The sequence below is a fragment of the Aptenodytes forsteri genome, unplaced genomic scaffold, assembly GCF_000699145.1.
Source record: "Aptenodytes forsteri isolate BGI_AS27 unplaced genomic scaffold, ASM69914v1 Scaffold70, whole genome shotgun sequence".
Lineage (NCBI taxonomy): Eukaryota > Metazoa > Chordata > Aves > Sphenisciformes > Spheniscidae > Aptenodytes > Aptenodytes forsteri.
Genome location: NW_008795690.1, coordinates 1,585,309 through 1,606,302, shown reverse-complemented (window position 1 = coordinate 1,606,302; position 20,994 = coordinate 1,585,309). Strand labels below are relative to the sequence as shown.

Genomic DNA, 20,994 nt, shown 5'->3' with positions numbered 1-20,994 from the left:
TAAGAAAGAATAAATTAAATATTCTTATAATGTAGGTACAGTAATATGTAAATAATAATACATAATACAAATAATTCTTTTATCTTTATAATAAATAAATTTAATAAAGATAAATTACAGAATTTATCATGCTAAAAAAAAAAAACCAAACCCAAAAAAACCTGACTTGCCATAAGTCAAATTCTAGCCGTTTTTGAGCTTTCAGAGCATGGAATGTCATATAAAAACCTTCCCAATTAAAAAAAAAATCCTTACTTCCCCTCTCCAGAATAGTTTCAGTTCAAATACCCACACTGCAACAACTGCTCTGGTTCTCTTACTGGCAATATCGTCACTGTGGCTGGCATCAAATATTTTTCATTTCCAGTTCAGAATGTCTGGGCCTTACACACTCCTCTAAGCATCAGAAACCGTGGGTTAATCGCCATTAAATTTTACATAATTTCACAAGTCTGGCATCAGAAGTAGAATATCTATCAATAATTTAGTAGTGAAATAATTCTGGAAGGAAAGCTCCTGAACATAAGTGTAATGGGAACACCAATATCAAAAAGAAACAGTTAAATAATCAAAGTAGTAAATTTCTACTAACGGGTGGAACAACCATGTGTTTTACAACGCTGAGTTTTGTATAGGTAACAAGTATTCTGATGGGTTTCCTTTACTGTCACCTAAACTAGTGCAATTACTTATCAGCAAATCTCTCATACAATGCAGTCATAGGCACATACACAGAACAAATCCACTTGATCAGTGTTACCAGTTGTGTTGGATCACAATAAAATACTAAATTAATGAGAGAGTAACTTCAAGCTGTCATAAGAAGTAATTAATTTAAACTCGAACTCTGGAGAGATTTCAATAGTTTGACTGGAAACTACAATCCAAACCCAATAAACTGCATTTCCTTCAAGCAACAGGTAAGTGTCAAGAAAGGAAGGAATTCTAAAGTAAAAAAAAGAAAATCAGCACTTTCTGAATATGATCAAGACTCAAATGTTGTTTATATCCCAGCAGCATAACTTCACTCAAAGAATCATGTTATAACAGACTTCACAGAAGCCCTGAAGTTGTGAGGTTGCAGTAGTTTAGTTTTTTTTTAAAGACTACACATTTTGGCACTGTCACCTGTCAAGGTCTGTCACTTTACTGACCAGTTTAAAAGATACACACAGTTAGACCAATGTGGGCCAAATAAAATACTAAAAATATGCAAACCAGCCTGCAATAACAAGTCCAATACCTGATTTCTTGGCTGTACTTTGCACTGCTCCAGCACCAGGACTCCCAGGAGAGCCAGTCTTTTTGCTCAAGAGACTGTTAAAGAAACTAGCCAAGACACCTTCACTTGCAGCATTATCTAAATCAAAAACAAATAGATATACATCGCAGAATAGTTATTGCTGGTAAATTATAGAACTTATTTTTTAACATACATACATAACTCTCTTACCAATCAAGGAAATAAACCTCAAATATGAGAGAGTCTCTCCTTGCTCAATTTAAAGACACTAGTCCTTTGCATTCTTTGGCAAAGTCAGAAATGACTGAAAGCATGTAAGTGCTCTTCTGGAATGGGGGTCGGGAGGCACAAAATTTTAATCTAAATATTTGTATGCTTTTGTTTTTTCTAAATGTAGAAGCCAAGAAACAAAGTATTAAGTATGGATGTGCAATTCAAAGATTTATAAGTCCATTAACAAACTGCATAGACGTTTTAGTGCAGTCTTTCATGCCACACTACTTTTCATAAATCAGAACTTGGATATACAGCAAGGAGACATGATGCAGAACTGCATGAGTATTTTATTCACTGTGAGTGAGGTACGGCACCACAGTGCATAATTAAAAACAATACTGGCCCTACCAACTTTCTTAATGCACAGAAAGAAACCACTCAACAACGTGGAGCTCCATCTTAGGGCTGAGGGAGGTGAAAGGGTGTAATTTGCAAGTTACTTCATGTACTGTAGAAAATGACATTCTAGAGAGAGTTTAGTAGAAGAACAGGTTTCATTGTGGATTCCAGAATAAGTGATAGGAAGTATAAAACTGCGTATAGTTTAAAGCAGTCCCCACTCTAATAATCCAACTGATGCATAATAAATGTATTTAGTCAACTTAAGGAAATAATGTATTTGAACTGTGTCTGACTGCTTGGAAAAAAAAAAAAAAAAAAAAAAAAAAAAAAAAAAAAAAAAAAAATCAAACCTGAAGCTATGTCATAAATTCATTCCTGTTATTAAACTAACTATACCATTAGTGAATAAATTCCAAAATCTTTCTACAAAAGAGGATTTTTTTTTTTTTTTTAAGGGAGTAACACATGATGAAAACAGTAAAATGCTTATTCATACTTTTAATATTTGGATCTGGTTTCTTAACTGATGTTATTGGTGAGGCACTGGGTACATTGGCAGGACCAGCTCTGCCTTGAGTTCTTGGGGATCCTGCAGGGCCTCTTGCAGGAGATTCCTTAAAAAGAGTCCAAATCACACAAATCAGAGAACTTAAATGGAGTAGTTATATAAAGCAAATGTAACATTACATACAAATTACTTTTTAAACCTTATATTAGCACTATAGTGTATGCACACTGGGGGGAAAAAACCCCAAACAAACCACCACCAGTTTTTCTGGGCATGTGCCTCCACTAAAAGAAAGGATGAATAGTTGCAGGAAATTTTCAGTTCAATAATCATCACATATTTCTATGTTTCCACAGTTAATAAGAATGAGGTAATTTATAAGCAACATTTTTAAATATTGGCACTTTTTTTTTTAAATTTACTTTCTGCAGTTTGGGGAGATTATGTATTTTACATTTACATTTACAAAATGAACCTCTACAGGTTAGAATCATTCCCTCTTCCCTAGAAGGAAACAAAACACCTCCTACTCTTCTCTTGGATCTACTTACTGATGCTCTTGTAGGCGTTGCTGGCTGTTTGGCAAGGAATGACTGCAAAAACAACATATTAAGAATATTAAATATATTTCAGAAAATATAAAGGAATAAAATACAGTGAAGCTGACTAACCATTAATTTATTTGATAATTTTTTTCTGATATTTACAGGCTTCCTCTTTGATATTTATATACTTCCAGACTTTACCACTAGAGGACAGAGTTAAAATGAGTAAATAAGCTTCAGTCCTTTGTCTTACACAACCATTCCAGAACTATAAGGCAGAACCATAGACACCCAAGTCTGTAACCTCTATGATATTTATAATCAACTATACAGGAAAGTATTATGAGGTTTTTTAAACAATAGAGCAGTAAAGAAAGTAACAAGATACAGCATAGCCAAATTTGACACCTTAAAGTCTTTCAAGCCTCTGGCTGTAAGAAAACTGCAACGCTAAGACATTATGTTTTAAACGTATTTATATTTTACAGATCAGTACATCTATGTTATGAAATTTAAAATCATCTTCTTGCTCTTCTCCTTTGAAATGTAAATTATTTCTGTTCTCAGCATATTTTCCTTTTAACTTGCCAAGATAAGTGGCCATATTTTCTACTTGTATTTGTTAAAATAAAGAAAAGTCTTATTTCACAATTACATCAGAATTTGCAAAGCTGAAAAGTGGCTATCTAGTGATTTAAATGAGGAATGAAAAACTGAAGGCAGTAACAATGAGAGCTTAAAGTGAAATCTTATTTAGTAAGGACTTATTTTCATTCTTCCATTCTTACCTGCTGCTTCATAAGAAATACTTGTTCATCTTCTGCTGCCAGCTCTTTATCATGGACTAACTGTTGAACAAAATATTTTGTTATTAGAAGTAAAAAACTGAAATTACCACAGTTGTTTTTACTAATGTTTTGGTGATCAAAAGGGAAGAAAAACAGGCAAATCTTTAATACCATCCTTTACTTTAAAAAAAAAAAACAACTTTCACATTTAAAAGAGTAGTAACGTTAAAGAAGTTGTCATTAAAAAAAAAGTATTGGAGTGAATGGAGTAGACTAGTATTGATGCCAGTCTGTGGGTATTCTCCTAGAAAGATGAGTACTTGGTAAGTAGCCACATTCATCTTTTTAAGTTTAGGTATTTATCTCATCAGCATATCTTCAAAGACCTGAGATTACCTTACTCCATAAGACCCCACACTCAATCCCTCAGCCCCCAAAAGTATTACACTAGTTTATCAGTTGTAACACTGCTATTAGGCAATGATTATTTCCTATAGGTGCCATGAGTTACAAGCAACGGGATTAAACCTTTCCCTTACATGAAAGCTTCAAACAGCTTTTCCCTCTTCCAAATACTGGGGCTTGAGCTAGAAATGTTAAGTGTGTAAGAAAGTTGTAAAAGAAGCTTTCCAATACAGACCAGAATTCAATTTCATTTACAATTTTCCGTATTATCCATTTTACACATATCCTAGTCCTGTATGCCTATACTCACAAAATCAGCAATATACAGAATTTATATGGATTATTTACTACTCTTGCCTTACATGAAGAAATCTGTCATTAATAATACGTTAATGCAATAGTGATATACTATCTTGTTTTACAAGATTTGCCATTACACGGTAACCTCAATGCCATGTGTGTATATATGTAAATTGTTGAAGTCCTACAACAGTATTCTCCACTTTCAAAAAGTGTTTTTGCCCCACGCATGTAAAAAGGTTCATGTGAAATGGTTATTTTTGGACTGCCTTTCATTCACTAAAGTGAATGATTTCTCCATTTGCTTGCAGTATTTTCAACAACTGGAAAATGAAAGCCTGATGTTTCACACATTTGGATAAAAAAAAAAATTACATTTATATTTGGAATTTTTCAATACTGATAGTTATTAGTAGCCACTCAAGCAAACTGCATTTATTTGTTGGGGGGCAGGGAAGAGTTTACCCCTTTTTACCTTTCTTACAGGAGGTTTCACAATGAAGTCCTCATATGCATCTTCTGGTTTCACTGTTGAGAAGTTTTCATATAAAATGGCAATTTTCTTCTCATTGTCCCAACCGGCAGGTCTATAAAAAGAAGGAAAGCTTTGCTTTTTCAGTCACAAAAAGCACTTCTACGGAAACCATTTATTTACTGCCCTCTACCTGAATAAGGCAATTTTACTGTAGGTAAGTCCTAATTCTCAGCTAAATTCCAAGGATACTAAAAAGCTGGAATGGTATACTCTGAGTCAAGTAACCCAAGTAATATGCACTAAGTTGTTTTTTTAATTCAGGATTTCAGAAGACTCACATACTAAGCATTTGAACGACACAAACCATTCGAGTTATTTTTATATATATGTTATATGAAGTGTAGTGCTTAATAGAAAACAATCTGAAACCATGCTGCTTATTCAATTGACTTACATAAAAACTGCATCCTTTTCTACCACTAAGGCAGGTGTGGTAAACTGAAAACCGTATGTTTTATGTACAATGTACTTATACAACAGATCTAGGTTCTTTTCTTCCTTAACTGATGTATAAATCAAGGCAGCCCCATCTGATTATTTATTTAAGGAAAGTTATGTAAGACATAGTTTTTAAATTATAGTAAGAATTTCAAAACAGGAGCTAATGGACATATATCTACTAGACCTCATTTTGAGAAGCAGTTCAAGGCAAAAGCTATAGCCATTTAGTATTCAGGGAGAGGAAGGGGATATAACAGGAGAAGACTCATGGTACTTTTTTTGACATACGCAAAAGTTACCTACCCTCCCAGGCACTTAACTTTGAAAAAGTCAAAAACTTAAGAGACATCTGAGATCTCAGGTTTACATGGAAATCGCAAGTTCTGAGGGGAAAACCAAGAAAAAACACCTCACAAAATGCAAGACAAATCCTTTGTAAAGGAACAAAAGCTCCAAATCCCATGCACAATTTAAAAACTGTAAGAAGTTTTATACATCTCTCAACATATTCAAAACAACAAATGCTACATAGTAAATAACTAAATACCAAGCAATCTTGAAGTGCAATTTCTCAGATTAACTTAATGTGCAATTCAACACTAAAATGTATTTTCTTGCTTCCCGATTACAGCAAATCTCTTCAGCGCAGGAAAGGATACACTGTAAGCAGAATCTACGAATGTGTGACTGAATAAAGTCGAAGTGTTCTTCTCTGTAATCATGCTCCTTCTCTAGTACACTCACTGCATCGCACTGGAAGAAAGGGAGAAAAACAAAACCAGAAAAACCCAGTCATTTAATCCCAGCACATCTTAAAACATCTTCCTTAATATTACACACACATCACATTTACTTTGAGCTTTTGGTTTTAAAATGTTACCAATAAATCAAAAGTTAAAGTAATTAACATATAATTGATAAGGTTATTACCCTTCTGCAAAATTAAAAATTGACACTGATGGCAGAAGCTTACCTTGAAAATAAATCCCTTTACTATTAATCCAGAATTCATTTTGCATGTCTGTATAAAGCATGCCTTCTAAAAGAAAAGTAATTAAACTTTTCCATAGTAGCAAACAGAACAAGAAACTCACTTTTGTACAAACTACCAGCACAGGAATACCAAGGTTGTGAGTCAGCACATTTTCTCCTAGTGGCAGAGAAACATGTTCGTCCTCTTGGCCAGAAGAAGGGCCTCTTCTCTGTGGTGATCCTTGGTAGCCTTCTTCAGGTTCTACGTACTCTTGAAACTCCTTTATAACTATTAAGAGAGAGATCTTCTTAAGGTACAACAAAGGAACTAGTTTTTCTTTTTAAACCATAATTAATCTATGACTAACTAGAAATCTCAACTTTTTTTTCCCTTTTATAATGAGGTACTACATGAGAACAGAATGCAAGCTTAAGCCTTGTTGCCCCTTCAAACACAACCATTCTCCTCCACCAAAACCTACAGCAAGCTAAATCCAGTGCAATTTGGAGCCATTAACAAATAATCAAAACTAGCTGCAAGAGCTATAGTATGCACAAATGCACATTCCTCAACTCAATGCATTTCATTATAGGGGAGTTGACAACAGAAAAAGTAAATGTAGTTTAGCAACAGAGCCTATATTCACTGCAATTTGTACCTAGTTTTGTAAGAAAGCATGGTGAAAATGTAAATGGACATAGAAAACACCAAGCCCCCCCCCCCCCCCAGCCACTCTTTCTTATAAACTATTACTCAATTTAGGTTTCCATTATTCTACATTTCTGTTGCAGGAGTCCAATACTAGAAATATAAAAAATACACTGCATAAATACAGACTCAAGGACTTCTAAATGTTATCAGCTATATTCTGGAAAACTCCTGGAGTTTCCTCTGGAGTCCAGAGGAAACGAGATGCTTTCTATATTTTCAGTGTTTTAACTTTATGGCAATGATGAGTGTTCCAATAATACCTGTCAAATACTAAAGTGCCTAAGAAACAGTATTAACACCATTTTGGAAGCGCACTGTTACCCCACACATGCTTTATCAAAACTGGGCTGCAACTTACAACTTTTGTGTCTTTTTTCAGGATGAAAGCCACAGAGCAGATAAACCTGCCTACTGGATCTGTCTGCTCCCAGGCCCAGCACTTCCCAAAGGCCCAGGGCTCTCCCTCACATGACAATCCCACCTGAAGCCTCCTCCTCGCTCACCCATGAGGAGCCCTTAGGAAAGAGGCAAGCAAAGCTCCACGATTTGCTCCCATGAAGGCGTCTTTATTTTAGAAACTGTGGGAGCAGGCCGACTGTATGTACAGTAAGAAAAACTCTTCGAAAAAGCTCCCAATCTCCAGTACAGTCACAAAGAGAGTGTTGTTCAGTACATCCATCCATGTGACAGGGAAGGAATTGCAACCGTACTGCAACCGCACTGCAGGCTATCTGATACTTCTGAGGTTTAGGAAGTGGTAAAACCTCAGAAACGTTTATAATACAGATCTTGCAAAATAAAGTCACTGTACCTTTTCAAAATAGGAACCATTCCTGCAATAGAATGGGCATGTGGAAGGAAGAACAAATCAGAAAAACACTTCTGTTCAAAGCTGCACAATCTACAATTTTTATTTGAAATATAAAATTGTGTGATTCTTGTGGAAAACAAGACAGCTCTAGTCCAGAGAAAAGCTTAAAAATACACATTAAATATAGACCATAAGACTTCCAATCACCAATTCAATATATCCCAAGGCCCAAGGAAATAAAAAAAAATTTGAGGGCAGTTGCTTTTAAACTTGGGGAGGCAGTGCCTTCTGCTGGAGGGGAAACAACAATGCTTTCAAAGAGATGCTTTCCTCTAGTGCTGTTTCATATTCAGCAACTGGAAATCAAAATTCCATTATACATTCTGCACATTAAATATGTTTACTGACTATCTCACAGAAAGCAAATTAATTCCAGAGCATTTAAGTAGAAAAGGGTTTTAAAAAAGTACTTATTTCATTACTCACTCTTCCTAGCTCAGGATATAAAAAACCTATTAAATACAAGTGTATTACAGCAGTTAAAAGAATACCATTTACATCCACTACAATCATTCAGATAAGCCTCTCTGACTTAATCAGATGTAAAAGAATATTTGACAATACTGCTCTCAATGTACTACAGCACTGTAGTCAGACAATATTAGTTTCCTAGGTTTTGTTCATATCAAAGCAGAAAAATCTTCTCTTTACTGAGGCATCTATTAGTATAAACCCCCTCAAATTTGGGAAAGAAAAGCCTCTCTTGAAAACAGTAAGACTCTGACAACATGATACAAATCATTATTCAAGATACCCCAAGAATTTTACTAATAGAAATAATAGCAAATGAAACGTCAGAAATCTGACAGCACATCCTCATGAATTTCTGCTGAATGGGAATGAAGACCATAATCCTAGAGAGCTGAGATTCCCAACTCTTCCCTCTCCCCAAGAGTAAGCAGTACCAAACACCATGCATCACAAACCAGCGATCAGCAAGGCCGTATCCCACTCCCGTTGATCCATGCATGCAAGGAGAAAAAAAACTTCACTGTGGAGATGAACTGTTGTTGTGGATTGTTAATAGTGCACATGGTCTGGCATTAATCCCTGACTAGAGATTGAGAAATGCTACAGAATACACTCAGCTTTAGTTAACAAGGTCTGTTGAACAAGTAACTACTAGAGTTAAAAGAAGGTAAAAGCTATACTAAGAACCTCTAACTACTACATCCTGAACACAGATACACTTGTTTCTGAATTAAAGTGGTTTAAATCCCTGTTAGCGATAGGCTCTTTAAACACTTTTTAAAAGACTCTCATTCAACCCCCATTCCCGTTCAAAATTTAATCTTGTTAAATCCAAAGTAAACCTGTATCGCAAGTGCTGTCGGACTACCTCTTATGAACAAACTCCATTCTAAGCACTTCAGTTAAAGTGTTTCTTTGTCTCACAGCAATTTAATACTTTTTCCTTACCTCCCATATTTATTTCTCACTTGATCTCCACTTTCAAACATTTAATGGACATAAAGTTCATCATGCACCCAAACAGCTTGCATAAATCTTTTCTTTTTCCTTTTTTCTAGCACGTTATAAATATTTTCTCCTCCACATAATTCATATCAAGGAATCACATTCTATATGGTATGGAAAATAACTCTTTTCTGCATCAAGGAGGGGAAAATGACTTTGGTTTATATTTTTTTGAACAGGAAATACAGGTAAGATGATGCACATAAAATAGGAAGCCAGAAAAACAACTGTTCATCTGGCAAATCAGTAATATTCTGCTACCTATCACAGTAAGGTCAAGGAATGGCCTATTACATTTGAAAAATTATCACCAGGTGATAATATGCCATAAAAACCACACCTCCGCAACAGCGTGCTAATTTATCTACCAAACTTGTGGCTTATCCAGGAAAAAAAGCCTTTTATTTAGACTTTTGCATTTAACACAGCAAATGAATGCAAGTTTCCAGTTAACTGTTTTGTTCTCATGTTACTGCTTATTTACACAAGCTACTGAAAGCTAACTATAACAAGAACAGATGTATTGTTCATGTCACAGGAGCAACTGACTTGAAGTACCACCAAGAAAGCAATCCACAATTATTCTTAGGTTTGATTGTTCTAGTAACAACAAAATTCTCAGTCTTGTAGTACTGTTTAACTTCAATATGGAAATGGCAGACAAACACTACAACTTACTTAACTAGATAGATCACAAAAGCACCGAACAGCAGAAGAAGAAAAACACAGAAAAATTTTCCTGAGACAATCATTCCATATTTATGGTCTATTGTTTCACAATTGGTTCATGCAGCTTTTAGCTTTTTTGTACACTATCTTTACTGATCATAAATTTTAGCCTTGTGAAAAGAATTCCTGGACAAAAGATGTCTGGGCAAAGTGAGTTTCTTTTATCTTTTAGCTTAAGAATTCTTTCAGCTGTATGTCAGACAAAAAAAAAAAAAAAAAAGAAAAAAAGGCAGAGAACCTGAAACTAATTCAGCTTGAATGGGACACTACTTAATTTTCAGAAAAATGTTATTGTGTTTCAAGTCTTTAGCTTCAAACACTCCAGAGGACATTAATATAAGAGCCATTTTACCAGTATACTTCCTTTCTGCATCTCTTGATTCTTCACAGTGTTCTTTTCTGCTTTGCTGTCATAAGCAAGGAGGCAAAATTTAGATCTTCCCTGAAATAATTATTCAAATGTGTTATTTAAACCATGATTTATCATAATTGAGCCTGAATTAAATTAGAACATTTGAACTGACATTATTTTTCTGAATCCACATTAGCCAAGCTTTTAGCAAGGAATTTCCAGAGCAGCACAGTGATAGGAGTGAGTGCAGGCAAACAATGCCCTTGGTATACTCTGAATAACTCAATTTCTTTCAAGGCAGCCTGTTGCTTCCGTATGCGCACCCTGCCTCCCATTCTAGAAGCTCTTCAACACAAAAGGAAAGCTTCTCATATACCAGATGGAGCCTAGCGTCATTCACCCAGTAAAGCCAAGAGTCAGGATCTCAAATAGCAAACACAAGACAAAAGGCTGGGTGGAGAAAGGCCACCAAAACCTTGAAAGCAAAGACAAGCAGTCCAAAGTTCAATTCCACTGAGAATGGCGAGCTAACAAAAGGATTTCTGGAAACTGGTAATAAGATCCTAGTAATGGAGAAAGAACAACCTAGCAGCACTTTAAACAGATGCTAACGGAATAATACTAGAAAATGTTTCCCCAGGGTCAACAAGCACTACTGGTACAGAGTGTAATAGCTAGGGAAAGCAGTGAGGACGTTCAGCTTGGTCCACATGCCCCGGCTTACATCTAGAAGCAAACATAAGGGAATTTGGTTCTACAAGCTGAAGTCAAGAAACATATACATCCATGTGGCATTATGCTGCAGTGGGGCTTTTCTGGAATGAATTTAGCACATCTCTTCACTCTGTACCCTGTTTCTATGTTTTGACTGCCTGCTTTGCGTATGTGCTTTATTATCCCACTTTTTTCATATCTGGGCTATTGCAACACAGTGATTCTCCATTTTCTAAGTGGCAGCTTATCTCAGGAAGCATATGCAGGATTTTAGTACGGAAAACTTTGCTGGTGTAGCTTTATTGATGGACTGCAGTCACAAGGCATTCTTCAGCCATGTGTGCTCTATATTGTCTAAGCAGTTACACTAATATAGCTACAGCTATAATAGGAATTTCTTTTAGCACAATTTGTTGTTAAGAGAATTACAAGCTATGGTGGCCAAAGTTTTGAGCACAGTTCTGGCCTTAGGGACAGCCTGCAAGAACTCAGAAGACAAGTATCTGAGATGACACAAGTGTCCTACACAGTGACTGAGAAAAGGTGAGAGATGGAAGTTTGGGAGTGGAGACATTACGGCCCGTGTTTTACCTGCATGCTGATATTGGACCGAAGCTCACCGCTCAGCCATAGGATGGCAGCAGAGTCCTGCAAGCATGTGAATTAGGCAGCTCTCAAATTCTCCTTTTCCCTCGACTCTATTAAAGTGCAAGAGAAACTAGGAATTTCTACGATACTTTAATTTAGACATCTCTAAGACAATGGAATGTCTTCTAAGTTCCCCAAACACGGTGCTAAAGCTTTGCCATAGCTGTTACTGGCTCCTCCACACAGTACACTCTTAGTGAAGGCTGAAAACACTTCTCTTTTCAAAAGTAAAATTTACATACACAAACTCCACATTTATTTGGATTGCCATAAGATTTGGTGTGTCTCATGAAAGTGCAGATCAGGTTAGTTGCTGTATTTTGAGACTAGAACTGCCTTTCCATCTCCCATTCGCAAAAAAATCTCTCACACATAAAAAAGAATGCTTTTTCCCTTAAAAACTGTCAGATTTTACTTTTTTAAAAATATAACCTGGTGATCAAACCCAGGTGGTTTCAATCATTAAGTTCAAACTCTAGCTAGTATGCTGTAGGCACAAGCCTTTTGGGAAAGTAATATTTAACATTCAGAAAGAAGATCAGCTATACAAATACATCTGAATGCTCACATGCCAAACAGATTACACTGCTCCCTAAAGTCAATCTAAGGAAGCTACTAGACAGTATTTGCAAGGTTTAAACACTCCAGCACAGCTAGCCACCAGCCCTGAACAAAAGCAGCAACCAGCAAGGATCAGGCTGAATCTATACTTCAGCTGAAAAGGAATGCATGTTGCTAAGGTCTTTTCCACTGAAGGAATTTATTTTGGAGTAATTTAATATGAAAACAGAAAAAATTCTCAAGAAAATATTCAAAACTATTTTAGGAAAGAAAGAAGCTGCAGGAAACAATACTGCAGCAATGACTGCTTGCCAGTGCCAGATTCTTTCCTGCCACAGATATGCCAGGAAAGAAAGTTAATTTATACAACATTCCTGAAGTCACAGGGTAGGAATGGCTGAAGTGAGAGACAATTAGATGTACCAGTATCACAGTCTGAGCCTCGTGAAAAACAAGGGCAGAGACACCTACTGGAAGACAAACACAGTATGGGAATGGGACCTGCCTTAGGTCCCAGCAAAGCAGGCAGCTCACTTTGTTACTGAATTTTGTCACCATTTTTAAAAATGTGATTCTGTATGGAGTTAGTTTTTTAAAAATTGGCCTTTTTAAAAATCGAATTATCAAAATGTCATTATTGCAAGGATTTAGACCATTAATTCACCTGATATTTTGTTAGCACAGCAAAACTGGAAGAGTTCTTTTAAAGCCTAAAGTCTATTTGAATTCGAGTTGTAATCACAACTTCGAAGTAACTCTTATCCAACCTATTCTCTAAACACTAATGTGAAGAAATTTATCATTACAAAAGAAAGTTGCAAGAGCTAGTAAAAAAAAAACCCAACCAAAAAAAGGATGAGAATGTATGGATGCACAAAGACTTACACTTCTGTTCCATGTCTCTCATCTCTTCTGGAGGAATTTTCATCTTATCAATATGTTCTTGCAAGACACTGGCCCATTTCTGTAAAGACTCCATAACAGTCCAAGGTCTAGACATATCTGCAACGAAGACTACAATGGTGTCTTGCAGGGATTCTGCAGAAACTGCAAACTTCAATAGCCCTTTATGGTATAAGTCTCCATCCAGAATCCAAACGTTACAGCGAGTATGATCTGAAAGGAAAAGGTACAGTTGTAACTCAACAGATGCCAACTTTTTGTTTTGCTGGTCTACAAGTAAACAGATGAGTACATTAGTGTTAAATGAAAGACCAAAGCCCAGCTACCAGCAGATCTTGTCTGTTTAACACAGGTGTATGTGTAAATGTGTACGTTACTCAGTAGATGCTTTCATTTAACAGGATTTTTTCTTGGTTCAGAATCTTTTAATTTAAAAAATAATTTCTATTCTTTGGCTTTTATTAAGGACAGCTGACACAACAGTTTTTAGATACTGCACAGCATTCCTGAATTTGAAATATGTATATTCCAAGTAAAACCAGAATACATGTGACACACATCCCTCAGACACATAAGCTGGTTTAACATAAAGACATCCCACAACAGAAATAAGCTGCAAACAAGATACAAGTAATAAGCAGCTTAGGTTTCTAGCACAGGAGTAGGACAAGCAAATACAGGATAAACTTACAATCTACCAAACTTTAAAGTTGTGCTACCTGCTCTTAATTCACACTGACTTAACATTGGCTCCTACTTGCAGGCTCCTTACAGAATGAATACTGGACAAAAGATTTGGTATTTTAGTTTTTGTGTTTCTCTCCCCCAGTGTTTTGATAGCGACTAGACATTTTTTTGTTGAAATGCAAGGTGGAGTGGGGCGGAAATCAGCTGGGACAGACAGCTGGCATGACAAGATTTATGCCAAACATGAACTTTGGCAAGAACAGAAGAAACTGAAAATGGAGCATCGTCCAGGAATGATTGATCAGGTACTCTGAACAACCAATTCTATCAAAATTAAAAAAAAAAAAGAAAATAATTTAAAAAAGAAAATAATTACATTATCCTCAGAACTTCCTCCTGAAAAGGAACAATTCCATTTGTTTGTACCTTCAAGACTCTTCCTAGTACTTCTTCCAAAGTATTCCCTATTCTACTACAGCTGTCCAGAGGGAACAGTGGGTCTCCATAGGCATTACATGCAAGATACATGAATTCTGAAATACGTGTATCAGCAAACCAATCACTGCAGAGCCCAGATATTCAAAACAGCTACTGAGCTTCATAATTACTCTGCCTCACTGTATTTCCCTGCTCTGTGCTCCAAATCTTTTAACTTCACAAAATAAATCCAGTTGCTGTGGCTATCATAACTTTACTCTAAGAAAGAATCCGTCAGGATCAAAAACACTGGCTCTAGAAAAAGGCAAAAACTTGACTAAGGAAATTGGAAGGAGAAAAGAGTACAGCAATACATATACTACCCTTCTAAGCAGGTCTTATAAATTACTGAACAGCCAAGTTACAGACAGATTACATCAAGATGCTATACGTGGGCAGTCTTCACTTGGCATTTGTTATGCTCCTACTTAAGTACTGTTAGGCTGTCATAAGACATTCAAACATCAGCCATCACACAAACAGACCAACAGTTACGCTTTTAACTTAAAGATCTTCTTACTTCCAACTGTGCATCTCAGATCTATCCTTTGCAGTAAACGGTTACGGTAATTGTTGTGTATCTAAGAAATGCACCTTTGCATATTCGTCGTTTTCCCCCTCCCTCCCAGTTCAGGAAACCATCTCACTGGTATCACACAGGATTCTCGTACCACTGGATATACGAATCTAAAGCTATCGGAAGACTTCTAAGGACAGAGGGGAAGTCTGGTAAAAGTCTGGAAAACCAAAAGGAAGCTAGGACATAATGTGAACACATTTACACATTTACTATTACACAATAGTAAATGAAACATCAATGCAGGACTCTCTTATCCTCTGCATTCCAGAAGCATCCTTTGTATATTCCCAAAAGCAGAAATCTACCAGTGAATAAAAACCCTGTGAGCTTTCGAAGATTGAAACGTTATTAACAGACATTAACTATGTCTATGCATAACTGCGTCCTTGAAGCAAATATGAAAGTTTTAAAAACCTAACTTAAATCTACCTATAGTCTATGGAAGTTTACAACTCTCACCAGCACTTTCATAGTTTGTCCTGCGGCAAGTGCTTTAATCGCAGGAAAGACTTTCACACCTTAGCAAGTAACAAAAATTAATAAATATCCTAATACACTGCTTCTAAGTCACTTTTTTAAGCCAATATCTAAAGGTTACAAAGGTTTTGTTTGCTAAACACCTTAAGTCCTACTTAAGGATTTAGTTTCTGCTTAACATCTAGAATACAGGCTGGAACTAGAATAGAGGTGGAACTAGAATGCAGTTGGAACTATCACTCAAACAAAATCAATCTGCTAGGAAGACTGGAAGCCTAGCACTCACATTAAGATATACTTTTAAAAAAAGGTAACACTGTATGAAAATGAAAGGTTTTCATCCTTTCTTACAGTTAAGAGGTATGGCTTGTGATTTACACTTGCTACAAATATAAAACACACTTAAAAATATCCTACTGGTTGTTCACAATTTGGAAAGGACTTGATGGCAAATTCAACTTTGTCAGCACCACATCAAGCTCCTACTTAGTCATATGATGTGAATGTTAACTGGACCTTTCGTAGTGGCTATGACACGAGACACCAAAACAGAGCAAACAATTACCAGATCCTGTTGGGAAAGCAGGTGCTACTTACTAAGGACTATTAAAATAGCTGCTAAAACTACATTTCTAAATCCTGTCAATATTTCATTATCTATCCCTTTAGCCATGAAAAAGACTTTCCAGCTTTGATGAATTTTACTACAGATGGTTGATTCTGTGAACTGCAACTACATCTCCTGCATTTATCCAAAACGTATCAGTGGTAATCAGATATCCCTTGTCCAAGCTGTGAAGAGAAACAAAATAGGGAAAAATAATTTTCAAGAGAACTACTTTAAAGATCTTGACAAAAAAACAATTTTCCCATTAGAAACCAGTGTACCAGCAGCACTTGGCTCAACCTGGAACAACCAGTTCAACCAGAATATGCATATGATATGACTGAGGCCAGTCCAAACCTGAGGCAAAAAAACAAGACTACTTGATTCTGGTACAAGTAAGAACACAACAACAGAATGGCTCTACTTCATTGGCACAGTCAGGACAACTGTGTTGCATTTATAATCTGAGCCAGTTTAAGTGGAAGTTCTCTATGATGTTTGTAATTGCCAGCTAATCCATACAGTATCGCTACAAAATCAGTCGATGTAGTTTGTCTCACTGTCTTGCTGTATGTCCTCACTTTAACTCTGCCCCATCACTGCAAGAGACTCTGAAAGCTACTCTAGAAATACATATCCTTTAATAAAATTATGCAGAGCCTCTCTTCTACCTCCTACGAATTAAGATTCTCAGCTTTCAAAAGCAGACTAACCAGCATAGACACAAGACATCTGCTCACCACAAAGAAAGGCAAAAACTTGAAACTGGCCACACTCCCTGGGAAGAACAGAGGACTCTAGGGCCTGAGCTCCAAGGTCATTTAATATTCGGACTTAACTTTACAGCTAGTGCTGTAAGTGCTTTCATCCAGATGAACTACAGTGTCATGTATGCAGAAGCAGCCACATGCTCCAAGGATATTGTACCTGGGGCTAATGATCTAGGAGAATCCTCTCTCAGGATTGCTTCTCAGGCATCCCCAAACCTCTTCTTGAACAAATGCGTTAGCCTAGGCAGAATTTAGGATAGTACCTTATGAAGGAGATTTTTCAGGTAGAGGTTAAGTAGTGGACTTATTCTAAGTTATCCTGAGACCTAGGGACCAAAGTACTGCATGTTACAGTGAACGACTAACATCTAACAGAACTGAACCAGCTAATTACCAAGGCAATGGTGATGTGTATCTTGCCATCAAAGCTAGGTATCAGCCACTGCCAAGAAACAAGCAGGTGACAGTGAAAACCATAAAGTTAGTGGGCACCTGTATTAGCCACGGGGATTCTTCAAAACAGAGGTTTTTTCTATGCATTTGTTTAACTGTCCTATAAAAAAAAAAGAACAACTTAATCACTGATCTAATCTTTAGGGGAAAAGACAAAAGTAACTGTAAACTAAGATATGCACCTAGCAATCTAGAGTAATTCTACTTCAAATGTAGGAGGAGCCAGATTCAAATATCCCTTAAGGAGGAAGGGGTGGGGAGGGCTAAGAAGCAACACACAAGATTCTCCTTAAGATTTCCAAAGGGAGGTGGAAGGTAGATAATGACTCAGCACTATGACCAAAATATTTCTCCTGGACAGAATAAACTCTTCTGAAATGAAGAAGAAAAAGGCAAAGAAAGCAAAGAAATCTTCTAGTACCTGGGAAGGAAGTTGAAAAGATCTTCTCACTCCACTCCAGAGTTTCAGTTACCAGTGTTGATTTGACACCCCTAGAAATCCTTGTGCTTTGCTGGTCTTGAATCGGTTGTGGTATAATAAAAAGCAGATACCCTCAAAAAAGAGTATGTGATAGTAAGCTCATCTTACTATCATAAGGCTCATCATAAGCCTATCTTCAGTTTCTTTATGCCTTCCAAGAATTGCGGGTCAATTATAAAGGCTTTGTTCCTAAATCTGTATCTGAGCCTACACACATCTAAAGCACACAAAGAGTTTAAAGAAACAAACCCGAAAGTGTCCTAGAGAAGGAAGGGCGTTATCTTTGCCTGCTGGGAGGTCCTGACCCACTTTGCTATTTATTTTGCTTGCTGATGACACTAGTGAGACAGAAAGAAAAAAAGGCATGTATTATTAGATCCTAACACATCCATTAAAGGGATGCATGAAGACCTGAATTCTCCAGCTGAGTCTGGTAGTCAAAAAGGTCTCTTGTTTTCCTGCTAGTGCTGTCTGAGTTCTTATGACAGGCTTCTCCTAATCACCTCAAATACTTATAACTTCCAGATACTCAGGAATAGCTCAAAGTATTTCCAAAGTAGGGACATACTTGAGGTTTGATAGACAGCACCAGGAAAAATAGCACACCAAACATTTTTTCTGCTTATAATATCACCTCCTTTGATGTTTCAAGAAGCCTGATGTCACAGGCTGTTTTAACACTCCTAATCATAGGGGTTTTTTTCCCCCTAAAGTATTTATGCAGTACAAAAGGAGAAGTGCATGGTGAGAAAGCACTGCCACCAAGAACCTCAAGAAGCCAAGAATGGCTCAGCACTTAAAATTACAGCACAAAAGATTTTTAGGAACTGCAAGATTAGGTGGCCACTGAAGACAAAGGCAATGTACTCATCCTTTAATTGTGCCTAACTTAGTATCCAAAGACAGTTTATTACCATGCGAGCGCAGGACCAATCTCCATAACAACCAGTCACATATGGTACTTAATCACTCGTGCAAGCTTTCAGTACATTTCCATTTCCAAAATACCATTATAGGATCTTCCTAGTTCATTTGTTTTCAGGAACATGGATGAACCACCATCATTGCTTCCCTCTTCTGAACTGAGCACTCAGAAGGAAGTCATGAATAGGAAGACTGTCATTCCCTGTTTTTGAAGAGGGAAACTAACACAAAGAGGTCCAGCAGTTTGTCCAAAATGAGACAAACAGAGGCACGTTTAGGAGCAAGGATAACAAACTCACTCCCCATCTCTTCCTGTCCCTAACCTTCCTAAAAATGAGAGTATTCTGATCATTAGACCTGCTTTTAAACGGTCTCTTGTCGTCATCCCCCTCCCACAAGGTAGAGAAGAGCAATCATCAACAGCAACAAAGAGAAAGACAAGGGGCAAAGAGACAAGCTTCAATTTGAGAAAAGGAAATACTAATTCTGACCTTAAGTTCTGTTCTTCACTCATTCAACTCTAACAAAACATCTCAGAGTTAACCAAAATTCCACACGCAGCCCTCACAAGAAAACACCAAAACCTCAGGCCCAGAAATCCATACTAAGAATTAAATTCTCATGGATGTATTGCTTACTTTCTATAGTTATCAAGTAGTCATACTGAACAACAATAGATCTGCTAGTAAATCAACATCAGCAAATATATCTACCCTAAAAGTAAATGCATCCTGAGAGCTGCTCAAGTGTACTTCTTCCTCATACACAGGTCAAGCTGTGAAGAAGGGCAAGAGGGAGAACGTATGCTGCATGTAAAATGCATTTCACTTTTAAGAAATTGGTATAGCTTCTAAAACATACAGAACAATGCTGGAACCAGCTACTTGGGCGAAACCCAAAATATGCCAATGATAACCACAGTTATAAAAAAAACCATGTCAGCTACTTAATTACAGTAAGGAGATTACATATAACATGAACTTACCATCTCTGTCTTCGTCGTGAATATTTAGATACAAGTATTCCAGCCCTCTTCCTTTCTTGCCATGCTCTGCTCCCTGTATTTTAGTCATAAGTGTGGTTTTACCTGAACCATCATCACCTGCCAGTAAGTTTTTACAGGGAAAAAAGACACTTTCAGAATTAATTTTAACTTTGTAGAAAACATTTTTCAAAACACACTTAAGTAATCAGAAGTATCCTTGTACATTTTTGGACCATGCTTATTTGTTGTTTTCTTTCAAGTATTCCAGCTAAATACCAGGCTTATACCATGACAATAAGAACGAAACAATTATTCTGTATTACATTCCATTTGTTTAAATGTTATAAATCTAACAGCTTAAACCAAAAAGAAAGTAAATCTATCAGCCTGAAGACAATAATACCGTAAGTCATATTACATAACCTAATTTTAACAAACTGATGTGTCAGTTCATTCACATCATTGTTTTAAACACGCTTTGTTTCTACAAAAAAAAAACCCCAACCACCCAACTGCTTGCATATGTTACTTACCAAAAACAAGAATATTCTTGCCTGATGGCAATTTAGATCTTGACCGGGTAGACACTTCACTCAGTATTGAGGACCTAGAAAAACAGCATCATTCTTGTTAGACTGACATGCACACGGACACGCGCATGTATGCACGAACACATACAAACACAATCCACGCACTGCCCATCTGACAGCACTGATGAGCTCAGCAGATCTGCACGGACCAATCCAGTTACATTCGTTCTATTTACAAACTAGACATTATGTTACAGTTAAATATTTAAGTTTATTTTAAAAGACCAAAAGTATGCCACCTTTTTGAGAAAAGCTTTTACAATTTCTAAAACACACGCAGTAACGTTTTCTTAAGTTTCTCTCTCTTATAAGAGATCACATTACTGCAAAACATTACTTTTCAACTGATGACTAACTCTTCCCACAAGGCACTGCTGTATTTTATACATAATTTTTTCCGCATTATTAGTGTTTTTAAAAGCGTTACTCAGAGATAAGCGACGGGAAACAAGAAATCGAGTCTCCCGGAGCCTATCCCGTGGATCTCCCGCAGAGCCAAATCTCTAGGGCTCCGCACACCTGCTCTCCCTCACCCCCGCAGAGACGCTGGCCTCATTCATGCGGATGCGGGGCTCCCCTCACGCACCCCACGAGCCGCTTCAGAGCCGGGAAGGACAGCATTCCTCACCGTCCCCGACGCCT

The 20,994-nt window shown here is 36.9% G+C and overlaps 1 protein-coding gene across 1 annotated transcript in view; it reads right to left on the bottom strand.

Annotated features, from left to right (window-relative positions):
- The window catches only part of DYNC1LI2 (dynein cytoplasmic 1 light intermediate chain 2), a 27,693-nt gene extending 7,329 nt beyond the window's left edge, over nucleotides 1–20,364 (bottom strand). The window contains exons 1-11 of the mRNA XM_019473023.1: nucleotides 20,296–20,364; nucleotides 19,763–19,879; nucleotides 13,304–13,534; nucleotides 6,478–6,644; nucleotides 6,043–6,136; nucleotides 5,337–5,472; nucleotides 4,883–4,994; nucleotides 3,703–3,762; nucleotides 2,921–2,962; nucleotides 2,358–2,475; nucleotides 1,244–1,360 (exon numbers count right to left, since the gene is read on the bottom strand). Coding sequence (XP_019328568.1) covers nucleotides 1,244–1,360; nucleotides 2,358–2,475; nucleotides 2,921–2,962; nucleotides 3,703–3,762; nucleotides 4,883–4,994; nucleotides 5,337–5,472; nucleotides 6,043–6,136; nucleotides 6,478–6,644; nucleotides 13,304–13,534; nucleotides 19,763–19,850 — 1,165 coding nt within the window. The 5' untranslated portion in view covers nucleotides 19,851–19,879; nucleotides 20,296–20,364. The remainder of the gene's footprint in view (nucleotides 1–1,243; nucleotides 1,361–2,357; nucleotides 2,476–2,920; nucleotides 2,963–3,702; nucleotides 3,763–4,882; nucleotides 4,995–5,336; nucleotides 5,473–6,042; nucleotides 6,137–6,477; nucleotides 6,645–13,303; nucleotides 13,535–19,762; nucleotides 19,880–20,295) is intronic.
- Nucleotides 20,365–20,994: the final 630 nt, after the last annotated feature.